At 46.8% G+C, this 12,554-nt stretch overlaps 1 protein-coding gene across 11 annotated transcripts in view; it reads right to left on the bottom strand.

Moving 5' to 3' along the window:
* GRAMD1B (GRAM domain containing 1B) overlaps positions 1-12,554 on the bottom strand; it is a 111,288-nt gene that overhangs the window by 17,214 nt on the left and 81,520 nt on the right. For 5 of the 11 annotated variants that reach the window (XR_011730683.1, XM_071769189.1, XM_071769183.1 and 2 more), the window contains 4 exons: positions 10,381-10,404; positions 8,016-8,036; positions 7,096-7,119; positions 539-623 (listed from right to left, as the gene is read on the bottom strand). Coding sequence is in view for 10 of the 11 variants with exons in the window: in XM_071769189.1 (XP_071625290.1) it covers positions 539-623; positions 7,096-7,119; positions 8,016-8,036; positions 10,381-10,404 (154 nt within the window). In the remaining variant the exon portion in view is untranslated. The remainder of the gene's footprint in view (positions 1-538; positions 624-7,095; positions 7,120-8,015; positions 8,037-10,380; positions 10,405-12,554) is intronic. The other 6 variants (XM_071769182.1, XM_071769188.1, XM_071769191.1 and 3 more) reach the window with 4 other exon arrangements.

Raw genomic sequence — 12,554 nt, 5'->3', positions numbered from 1 at the left:
CCTTTTTGCCTCCCAGTGCCATTGCTCATTTCTCTCCCAGTCTCAGCATCTAAACCATTTCTTTTTCTCTGCTAGGATGTACATCTTACAACAATATGAGACAGGGTAGGAGATCACCAGTTCCACGAGGTAGAAGAGTGGATGCAATGCACCAGGCAGTCACTAATCAGCTGTAAGGCCAAAGCTTGAAAGGATATGGGGAAGGCAGGTGTGTAAAAAAAAAAAAAAAGGAAGCTCAATGGTTGAGACAACCCTGGCCAAAGGACAGAGCTTAAACACTAAGACACTGTCAGCTTTGGGGAGGAAAGCACAAGGGAGCAGAGTCACAGAGGATATGAATCAGCATCGCTCTCCCCAAAATGAAGTGAAACCCACCAGAGATGGTGAGGAGGGGTCCTGCCTGTTTGGGAGAACACAACGGGCTTTTCCTTGGTGGCAATCTTTTTGAAAAAGAAAAAGCTGCATGCAAGTGTGCTGGATTTCCTCCCCAAAGCAAGGGCCAGCACAACAGAGCACTGCACCACGAGGCTGCCCTTACCTACGATGAGGCGCTCCGTGTCAGGAAGCTGCTTGAAGAGTTTCCTGAAGTCTTCATTCCTTTGTTTGTATGTTGGACTCAAAACCTGCAAATAACAGAGTGCATGTTAAGGAGAGGGGCAGGCTTGAGTGTGGGCAACTGGAGTGGGAAAACAGGAGCACCTCGGGAAGGAAAAAGGGGATCAGATGCACTTACAAAGCATGAGGCCGGGGGCTCCCATCACAGCTGAGAAGCAGATGGGAGGATTTGGGATTTAGTGCATTACATGGGAAGAAGAGGAGAACCTGACTTGGAAGAGAAGTACAGAGTAGAAAGGCTCTAACTGTACCAAAGTGGAGCTGGATGGAAGCTGTGGCTGTAGGATAAATCTCTTTTCCTGCAGCCTTACACTGTACAAGATACGACACATGCCCTGTTTGCCATGCCCATTCCCCAGCACAACAACCCCAGAAAACTGGTGCCTGGGTACAGCTGCAGCCCTGCCAGAGGAACTCATCAAAAGCACAGAAAGAAAGAATCATCTTTGTCCCCATCAAGGGCTCCATCTGGCAGTCAGTGACCACACAGCTACTCACTGGTATAGTGAGGACACTTCTGTGGGTCTCAGAAGAGGCTCTCGCAGGGACTCAGCCCTGTTCTGTTCTTACTCTGCAGGCACCTGGCCTCATGGCTGGAGGGAGAGCAGGGACTGGCTTCTTTCTGCTGCTTACTGATCTATAACATGACACTGCCCATGTTAGACCATTTCCTCCACACCATCCCCATGCTGACAACTGCTTACAATAGCCAGAACATCCTTTGAAGGCAGAGATGACCAAAGAGAGGCACGTGCAAATTCAGGAGGCCCATATCTCTCATCTCATTTATCTCTCATCTAATCCATCATCTTCTTTCTCCCACAAACGTAGGGAAGGTGAAGCAACCTGAGACACAACCTCTTCCCTCCTTAACTCCATTTCCTCTCAACAGGCCCTCTGCTAGCTTTGCCAGCAGAAAGGTGGGCAACACCTCCAAGCCTCCTAAAAACCAAAGTGATTCCAGAATGTAGTTTCTGTTTGAGAAGTTCTGGTGGGGTTGCAGGGCTAGGAGGAATGGGAACATTATTTAGCATAAGCCTTACAAAACAGTCAAATGCTGTTAAACCAAACAAAGAACCATAAACACCAACATCCCCCCCAAAAAAAAGCATTCCCTCTTCCTCACACCAATTCAATGGACTAGAAACAGTATTTCTTAACATCAAGCCAGAACTTCAGGTATTCTTGTCAGTCTGTGGGCTCAAAGGAAAGTATCTTACTTTTGAACTAAATCTGCTGACAGATGACACAAATCAGAACTGTACTTACCAAACCTCTAGCCTGAACATCTGGAAAAGACCTTGGCCACACATGGGCTCCAGCAAGAGCCCAAGCCCAAGATTTCCTGGGGCAAGCAGGCAGGATGGGAAAGCAGGAGGGGAACAGAGATTCTAATCAGCTCTGAGCTTTGGGTTTAAAGCATTACAATAACCCCTCTCAGCAGTGCAGTTCCCACGTGGAGGATGCTCCCCTCCCTTCCATGCAGTAAGGGATGCTCTGACCTGTCTACAACCTGTCCTACCACAGACTCTTCTGCTCAGCACCAGAACTTCTGTTAGAGTGACAAACAGTTCAGTTTAGAGACACTCACAGCTGGAATTTCATCTGATCCATGGCTGACAGTTTCTGGGGGTAAGTCAACAAGCCCCTCCAGGTCCCATAGCAGTTCTTGATCCAGCACAAGATCCCAGAGAGCCCCGCACTCCAGCAAGGAATCCATAGCGTTGCCTCAGCTCCTGCACAGCACTCCCAGTCAAACTCTGCTTTTCCTGTTCCTGCTGTCACTGCTTCTTGTTTAGATTCAAAGTCGAAAGAGATAGAGCAGTTTGGCAGGAGTTTAAGTGCCTTCCCCTACTTTCCTGCTCACAATTCAGCTCGTCTGTCCTAGCAGCCTCCGTCGATCCGAAAGAGGATTTGCCCTCCAGAGGACTTGGGAACAAGTGGTTCATTAGGGTGAAGTGTGCTGGCAGGCAACCTCTGTGCTCTTCTGCTCACTCTCACCAGCTTCTTGCTGTGGGAATTCCTTCCAGAAGCTCGGGCATCCCAAGCCAGGCTGTGCTCAGCATCTGCAGCTCCCGACCGAGGCGCGATGCCCCGGACTGCAGGAGCTAAACCCCAAAACAGCTCCGACTGCCAGGACCCCACCAGAGCAGCTGCAATTCACAGACCTAAGCTGCAGCTTCCAGGACTGAACAGGATGGTAAACAGCTCAGAGACTTCAGCTGCTTTTAGTTTGGTTTGGTTTTTTTTTCCTTTGAAACCAGAAAAGCAATGATTCTTACTCCTTCAATGCCTGCCTGGGGCTCTCCTCTCTGTTCCCTCTCTGAAAGGCAGCTTCAAGCTTTGTTAACATTTCTCATGGAAGGAGAGGGTGGAGAAGATACCAAAATGACTTGCACATGCTTTAAGTTACCCTAGCTGGGTAATTCTGCTGGCCAATGCCCTCCAGTAACCCAGGCACAGCCCTGCCTCCCAGCAGATGTTTCCTGTAATGGAAAGTTGCTGGACAGAGAGAGTTGGGGGAGGCGCCTGGGGGGTAGTGAGAGACCAGTCCAAGGAATACAGCTCAGAAATCAGCCCTGTGAGACCCACACAGAAATCTTAAGGGCTCTGCTACTGCTCTAAGCTCCCCCGCCAAAAAAAAAAAAAAAAAAAAAAAAAAGGAAAAAAAAGGATTGGTCTTTCTAAGTTTCATTCATTAGTCAGGAAACTTTGGGAATTCAATGCAAGGGCTTCCTTCAAATGAACTCCCTACAGATCTCAGAAAGATTGCATGGCACACAAATGCCCTGTATCCTTCTCTTAGTCCCCAGAATCTCCATCTCTCTGGCAGAGAGAAACAGCCCCCTTACTGCTCAGCCACTATTCTGAGCCTGTGGAAACAAGTGTACTGCAGGAAAATACTCATTCTTCCTAACAAAGTGGGCACACACATCCCTCAAAAAAACCCAAACCCAACCAAAACACCAACCAAGCCTCTGGCAACACCAAAGTTTCAATCATCAGGAAGATCAGATGCACCACAGCAGCAGTGCTGCTGCCAGATAGCATTCAGGTCTCCCTCTTTAGCCCTGGGAGGAGGAAGCAGTAAATCCCTGCCACTCCAAGATGAGTAGACAACAAACAACATTTCTGTAGCCTGGGAAGGACAAAGAATTAGGATTACAGTCATCTGTGAGGTACCTGTGTTGCTTTACTGAATGGGGCCCTTTTTTGCTGGAAACTCAAAAAAAAAAAAAAAAAAAAAAAAGAAAAAAAAAGCCCCAAACCACCAGGATGCTTCTGTCTACACACCCACCCCCTCCCTTCACAGAGATGAAAGGCACAAGTGATACAACAGCTAACCCGGAGGTGGAGACAGCAAACATTAACTCCAGTGCAAACAGAGAGAGAGGGGACAGGATGGCACTGCAAAGGGTGCAGAGAAGGGGCTTGGTGGGGCACATGGGGAGAAAAAGGGGGACAGCCCATGGTAGGGTGTCCCTGTTCATCAGACAAACCCTCTGGCAGGGAATTTAGAGTCAGAGAATTGAAAGCAACTGTTGCTGGGGGATGGGATAGGACAGGGAAGCCTGAACTGAGGAAGGTGCAGTCTTGTACAGCACATGGCACAGGAGACAGGGGAGGAGGAGAGGTGACAATGACAAGAGGCAGAGAGAAAAGAGGGAAGAAAAATCATGTCCCGTTTGCACAACTTGCTCTTAACTCTTCCAGGAAGATTTACATTGCTTCTAGACAGGACAGGACAACTACCAGAAAAGAACAGAATCTATTCCCTGCTTGTGTGGGAGAGTTCAGACCCCAGTGACAGCAGGGCTGCTGTGATGATTAATGCCAGCAAAGAAACTGGCCACCTGTCCCACAGCATTTCTTCCAAACCCTGTCTGGTCTCTCAGGTTTTTTTCCTCTTTCTTCCCTCCCCCCCAGTTTAAAAGTAAATGAACAGCAGAGGAAGAATCTTCACTGCTCATTTGAGGTGGGTTTGGAATCATCATCACAGGTTGCACCAAAAGCTCACTTGTAGTTTTGTGCCTGTACCCCACAGTTACTGTGGTAACCCATACACCTAAAGTCATGGAAAATCTAAAGAGAATTGCTTATGAAAAATACCTGAAAGACACCACTCCAGCAATAGTTTGACAAAATGGCACTTAAAAGACAATTGCACTTGCTTGCTCTGCACAAGCATCTGTGGCAGTTTTCCCAAAGGAAAACCTTGGGCTCTCTCCTTCCCGTGGCTTCATGCCTGTTTGCCTTTCATTTATTTTGGAGACTTTCACCTCTTGCAAGCCAGGCTGAAAGGCACCCTCTGTGCAGGGTGTTTATTTACAGACCTGCAGGTGCAGGGCTCCTGTCCCACTCTGTGACACCCTCAGAGCAGACTTTGTTCTCCTAAGGACCAAGGAGCAAAAATGTGCTCCTGTTAATCCTGTCAGACTCACTAAGAACACCTGAAAGAGACACTTACATGTCTTTTTACTAAAATATATTTTTTTCCCTTCCACTACCTGCTCTGGGGCTACCCTGCACATAGGTAGTTCAGGTCAGTTATTGGGAGAAGCTGGAAGAAGGAAAAAAAAAATCAAGCATGGTTGGAAAAGAGCAGGCAGGTAAAAGGAATGTGCATAGATAAACACAAAGGAAAGTTGTTCAGAGTGGGGCAGACCTTGGGATCTAAACAGTAAGCTGAAGACATCATGGACAGATATAAATCTCACCTCTTCCCTGGCATCATCTATATTTGCTTTAACTTTTCCAAGCCTATCTTATTCTCTTTTCTGGGAGTGTGCTCTGCAGACTCTCCCAGGATCTCCCAGCACAGGGACCACAGTTTCCAGAATCAAACCTTGCTGTAACGTGGCAGCTAGAAATGCTGCAGAAATTTGGAGATGTACAGCCTAATTTAGGACCAGCCAGGGCAGCAGAAGGATCCACAGCCCAACTGAGAGAGAAGAGGGCAGAAAATATCACAGCAGACTTGCCAGGCTCAGTGTTCTCAACTGCACGCTGACCTCAAGACACAAAAACTGAGAGTTCCTCCATACTCAGAAACGAGGCCCTTCACCCAAAAACCAGAGAGAACAACATAGGTGACAGCTTTTACCCTTAGCAGCAAAATATCTCCAGTTTAGCTTTAATTTTAATGATGTCTGCTGGGTGACAAGTTCCTTCTATCAACTTGTGGAGTTCCTGCCAGCCCCACAGCCAGTGCAGCCTCATCCTTCATGTCATCAGGGAAGTGAAAGATAAATTTCCCTCCTTTCTAGAGCACATCAGATCTACAGTAAACAAATTTAAGGAGAAAGTTTGCTTTTTTAGGTATAGTCCATAAATAACCTTTTTTAAACAATAAATCAGTTAACAAAAATGCAACATGCAGACTCACACAAACTGCTTCCTGAGGGCTAAACCACAACTGACCAACAAACTGAGTTTCATTTCTTAAGATTAATTCTAAACTAGCCTCCATCTCTGTGGTTCCTCACTAAGGGCACAAAAACCACCCAGGGACTTCTTCATTCTGCAGCCAGCCCAGCCGTGGTCTGCTCTTCCACCATGAGGACATGAATGCAAAGCAACCCCATTAAGGCTGACCATATTTATTCTCAAATTAGTGTCCTTTTCTAAATCTCACAGTGCCTCAGGACCAGTTTGCATTTGTCCTCTGGAAAGCAAAGCAGAGAGAGCATGCTAAGACCAAGGAAGGGCACATCTCCTGCCAAACCAATCCATGGCCTTGGTTTACCCCTTTTCTCCCACTTCTCAGTCTGGTAGGGATGTCAATCCCAAAAAGCACTGGTAGGCTTCAAGGGAGAACCCACAAGGTGAGAGAAGTTGGTAGCACCTTCAGGAAAAAGTAGAGAAAAAGGAATCCTGGAGAGGGAAAAGGAAGGGTTCCAAGTGGCAAAGAGGGATACAGTGCTACGAAGACAAAAAGACCAGTTAAAAGCAGCAAAACCTGAAATCCTTTTAGAAAACTGGCACTCTGAGCAGTGATGCTCTGGGGACTATATTTTTGGGTTGTGTTTGTGCAGTGCCTGGCACCCAGGGCTGCTGAACTGACTACAAAGAACAATGTGGAGGGTGTTTGCTCTGAGCATAGTGAGGTTTATATAAAATTAAAGTAGGGGAAGTGATTAAAGGAGAAGGGGTATCCCCAACAGATTCATTTTTACAGCCACTCTCAGTAGGGAAAGGAAGAGAAGGATCAGAACGGTCCAAATGCCAGAAAAATCCTGCCTGGAGGGAGCTGGCAAAGAAGGGAAACTTTATCAAGGAGACACATTAGCAAATTTTTAATGGTAGTAATACTGCCAAGTAGTATTGACTGCCTTCCTGCAGCTTGTGGCCAACCCGTATTCCCACATTGCTGCTTTTATCTGGCCAGAATGTCACTGCTAACTAGAACATGGCTTTGTTTTGCTTTCTAAAGGAAAATAATTGGGGGGGGAAACCACAAAAAATGCAGCCAGTGCTTACTCTCCGGATGTACTGTCTCTCATGCTGAAAATATATAGAGGAAAAACAAGAGAACAGAAAAAGATAAGATAGAGAGGACATGAAAACACAAGAGACCCACAGAAGCAGACCACAGCAAAGCATCATGCAGCAGGGGATGGATCTCAGCAGCTACAGCCAGACACAGCTCTTGCTTAATAGCAAAAGTCACCTTTAGGTCACCAGGGGTTCTGCTGAATTCTTAACACCATTGCCTCTATGCTTCTGAGATTCCTGGCCTTGCTACTGGCCTCCTGCTGATTAGATACAGCAAGGAAAAGAAATCTGCCTCTGCCCAACCTGACCACCCTGGATCTGATGCCTTAGGCTGCAGGAAGGTAGGAAATGTTGCTGCAAGAGGGCCCAGCTGCTGCATTTGCCTACAAAATCCAGGTGCTGCTGGTATCTGCTTCCAAACACTGGAGGGCTTGGGGCTTTAACCATGCAAAGGTGACACCAGCTGTGGAAATTTGCACAGCACCAGCTTTGTACCAAAAACCCTGCCACTCGTGCTTGCAGAAGGGAAAGAAGATCAAGGCAGAAGCAGAGGATGGTTGGTGAGGACAACAGAAAAATCTCTCACCCCACGCCACCCTCAGAGATGCAAAGGGGTTGCCCGGTGGCAGCTCTGTTGATGACCACGTCAAGCCCAGCTCTGCTGGGACACTCAACAGAGTGGAGATCAACAGAAGAGCGACTGGAAAGACCAAGCTTTTGCTCTCTGGCATCCTTTCCCTCAGGATGTCAGTGTTCCTTTGCCAGTTCTGAGCCATTTCCACACCTCCTCTTTTTGGAAATGGTCAGCACGCCCCAATGCCCCTGCAAAGCCCCTTTGCACCCTCCCCCCACCCCAGGTACCCAGCCCAAATTCACCCAGGGACAAGAGAAACTGGAGTACTTACATTATACCAACTCTGGCTTTTCTGTAAGGACAAAATAAAAGAGAAGCATTAGTTAGCACAGAGATCTTAGGATCAAAAAGCTGGACAGAGAAACTAGGTCCAATCTGGCTGTTTATAATTAGCAAAGCGCAAGTGGGATTAAACAGGAGATTTCAGAGGTGTTCATGGTGCTGTCTAACAGAGCTATTTCAAGATACTGGAACCAAGAACAAATCCAGAAGCACGAGTCCATCAGAGGAAACAGCTCAGGCCAAGGTGTGCACCTCCACGTGCAGAAACACCCCCCCAGCTCACACTGCAAGGGTTCCACAGAGCAGCAGCACCTGCTAGCCACAGAGGGGCTGATCAGAGCCCTCCCCAGCCACTTCTCTTCCAGCCTTCTCATTCTTTCACCTCTGCTGGCTACGTTGCCAAAATCACACTGTGTTGAACAGCCCCTGTGCAAATAAACCCTGGAGGAACCGAACCACCGGGAGGCAGGGATGCAATTTTACTCCCAAAGCCAACAGGCTCAACTTGTATTAGGATTTTGAATTTTAAGAGAGAGACACATGTATAAGGCTAGGAAAATCACTGAAGAAAATCACTAGAGAACCTAAGGAAAAAAAAAAAAAAAAAAGACTGGGATTTTTTTCAGAATTTCAGTGCACGGTGTTTTGCATCATCTGCACATCTGATTTTTTTTGTCCTTGTCATGGCATTTTCAGGTGGTTTGGAAGGACAAGCCACATGTCACATTAGAGCACACGGAAAAGCTTGGAAAGTCAGACTTGGCAATTTTCAGCTGGAGGCAAGATTTATCTGCAGAGAGAGAGAGGAAGAAATAAGCTTCACACTCCCACGCCAGTCAGGCTGCCTTTCCAATCAGGACACTGAGCAGAACTGACAGAAAGTACAAGCATCCCCCATTTTAGGCTGGATTTGACTCAGGGCAATGAAGCTTGGGGACATTTGCACCACTCTGGGTGGTCAGTGACATTTGGCCAGCATGGGGAGTGGGTGTCAGCACCCACACAGCTCTGCCCATCCCCTTTTCCAGCCAGCAATGGCACTTGGGGGAGCTGAGTCCAACAGACAAGGAGAAAAGCAACATTTCACTGCATTTCTTCCTTGCTTCTGACCTTGAAGGATTTTTTCACAGCTTTATTCCCAGTCTGGAATATAAAGGGAACTACCTGCCCTGGGGTAGCCCAACAACAGGACCAACAAGGTACAGGGTGTTGACCATGGGAAGGTAAAGCACAAAGTGTTAATGAGATCAGATTGTACCAGAGCTTTCCCTGAACACCTTACAGTCTTCTTTCCCTGCTTTCAGTTCCCTGGGGTGCCTACACACCATTCCAGCAGACAACCTCAGGGCACCTGGATCTCATTCACAGCAGGATGCTGCACAACATTTCTGCAGCATCTCCCACAAGCTGGGGCAGTTTCTCTGCACTGGTGTCTCATGAAAACCCCCACAATAACACAGGATATGCCAAAATACTTTAAAAGTTTGATATTAATAAGAGGAACAGATCTAAGGCCTTTCCCCAGATCCTGGGGGAAAGATATGAACTGAAGAGCTGAATACACAGCATGGCTCATGAACTCAGAGGAATTTCCTCTTACTTCCTACACTTTTCCATACTTGGCCATACCCTCCTTTCACAAAGGGTCTGGTTGGAGTCATCCTTCTCTGCAAGTAGGACATGGAACAAGCCTTATGCAATTCAGCCCATACTAAAAAAAAATCAGGGGAATTAATCTTAATCCTTGTACACACCACCTTGTCCTCAGGAGCACAGAGTCTAAGATGAAGTGATTTTCCTGCAGATTTGTTTTGCCATCTGTCTGCCTTAATGAGCAAAAGGCATAACTCAGAGATTCCAGAGGGGGAAAAAAAAATCATAATCAAGCTATAATTGGCATAGACAACACAGAGACATCACTGTCACTGTGTCTTCTCAACCAGGGGGCAGAGGTTGTGGTGTCAGCACCATGCAACAGGATTTCATTCCCCTCTGATGCATTAAGGGCAGTAAATCTCTTTTCCCCCCTTGCATTTCCATTTCCTGCAGCTCCTCCTTTCTTCAGCTCTTCCACACCATGGCACTGACAATGATTCTATGATTCTGTGACAATCAAGCCTCATCTTTTGCCAAGGCAAAGGAGAGTCCTTCCTCCTAACCCCTGTCTGCAGGTAGAACAGACTAGAGAAAGTCCAAAGAGAAGGGAGACTATCCTTGATTCTACCTTCAGTTTTATTAAACTTTTTTTTTTTTTTAATTCACTGAGGATCAGAATATAGAGGAATGCAAACTGAAAATCAAGAGCTAGTGTAATGGAGGGGAGAAAGAAAGAAAAAGGAAAAACATATTCTTACTTTGAGCAGGTTAAGTCTGTCATACTGGAAAAAGAAACCATAAGCATTAGAACTGAAAAGAGAAAACAAATAAATAACAGAGGAATGGACTTGCACACAGGAGAGGAAAAGATGTAATTGATTTGCAGAGAGGATGCTACAGGAGCAGACACCAGCATTCATAGTTACGTGGTGGCTGTAAGCAGGAAGAACTTAGGAGAACTTGAGGAAAGTGCAAAATGTTGTGTTTCTTTCCTCTGAGCCTTTAAGTGACATTGTGTTGCCTCTAAATCTCCATGGGTTAATGATCTGACAGCTGCATGTTCTGCAATGAAGAAGTTTCCACCTTTCAGCATTGCTAGGAGTAGGATCACAACTCACTCCTACATATAACTGCTTCCAGGGGACTGGAAATCTCTTCTCAAGCAAATGACATGGCACAGAGTTCCAGAAGTATCTCTAAGTCTGTTTTACAACTGGGGAAACTGAGGCACAGAACCAGGGTGAGGGCAGAGATCAGAACAGATTCCAGAGCCCTTTCTCCTGACCTGTGTACATCTAAAATCCATGCTATTCATCTGCCTTCTATTAGCTCATGGCCAAATAACTCAAAGAAATTGAGGAATTTATTCCCAAATCCCTCACCCCAGTCCAAACCAACCAGAATTCCATAACCTACTGCCTACAGGGGGACTACACCATCCAATGGGAGAGGTAAATGAGAAGACACAGCCAAACTCTTCTCATAACCACACACTGAAAGGACAAGGTGCAACAGTCAGAAGCTGCAGTAAGGGAAGTTGTATTAGGATAGAAGAAAAAAAGCCTGTTCACCACAGGAGTGGTTAAGCACTGGAGCAAGGGTCTGGCAGGGCTGTGACATCTCCAGTCTGCAAAATGTGGCTGGCCAAGGCTTCAGACTGAGCTGACCCAACCACATCAGCCCTGTTGTGAGGAGGGGCTTGGACAAGAGACCTTCTGAGGTCCCTTCTGATCTCAGCTGTTCCAGGGCTTCCCTCAAAATTCAGGTTCTCCTCTAATCCAAATTTATCATCAACACAAACTGTGAGGTAAAGGCAGTGGGAAGGATTTGCAATGGAGAGAAAATCCCTTTTATCCTTAGGCAAGAGCAAAAGAGTTAAAAATACTTATTCCAGTGTTGGCTGCTGCAAAAGGTTGTTGGGTTGGTTTTGGGTTTTTTTTTCTGAGTTCAGAAAATTGCTCCAGAAGCAGGGGTGTTTCTAACTGAAAGCCTAAGGCTGATGCAAACCTATGGGTGGTTTGGTTCTTGTTAGTGGACAGCCTGGACAAGCAAGCTCCAAAAAAAAAAAAAAAAAAGGTTTTTTACAGCTGTAATCCAGTGCTTAAAAACTCCTGGTGAAGCGCTCCCTCTGACGGCAACACTGCAGCACGACAACAGGACAGACAAAAAGGGGGCAAGGGACTTCAAGCAGATCTGTCAGCAATTGTATCAACACAGCATCAAACTCATGGGCTCAAGCTGCTTCATTTCATTAGCAAGACAGGTTGGAAAAAATCACACCATTCTTCTGGCAGAAGACGGGTGGGGAGAGGAGAAGAGGCTGAGAAAGGAGATTTTGACAACTTTGTCCTAAAGTTCTGCGTTGCTAACCTGTCCCTGTCTTGAACAGATGCCAGCATCACCTGTATGGGGAAAACCAAGGGGCTGATTATTCCTGAGATGCCTCCCTCATACCAGAGAAAGGCAGCTGTGGAGCACAGAAAAGAAATTCAGCCTTCACACTGCTTTAGGCTCAGCCTGGGCACAGCAGGACAGGAGGCTCTGACAGAGGTGACCCCCAGAATCCCTCCCATCAGCTTCCTCATCCTGGAATTCATCCGAGGTCCCCTTCTCTCTTGTTTCTCCATTTTTCTTAAAGTTGTTGGCTTTTCTCTCTCAGGAAAGCAAGAGGCTGGCTGCAAGCACACCAGAGTACCACTACACGTGCATTTTGGGCTGGCTATCAATGTTCTTGTCTCTCCTAACAAACCTCCACATGGTTTTAGCAAAGCACCTCCAGCTCACCTCAGCCATCACCTGTCCTGACCCACACACCTCTACTCACCAGCAATCCTTTCAGGGCTCTCCAGTACTCCAGACCTCTATTTTCCATGGCACTTCTTTCACAGCTCACCTGAGACACCAGACCCACAGTCCTCCAAGCTACAATTAC

Source organism: Heliangelus exortis, chromosome 26, assembly GCF_036169615.1.
Source record: "Heliangelus exortis chromosome 26, bHelExo1.hap1, whole genome shotgun sequence".
Lineage (NCBI taxonomy): Eukaryota > Metazoa > Chordata > Aves > Apodiformes > Trochilidae > Heliangelus > Heliangelus exortis.
The sequence above is the reverse complement of the archived record's forward strand: the minus strand, read 5'-3'. Positions and strand labels throughout refer to the sequence as shown.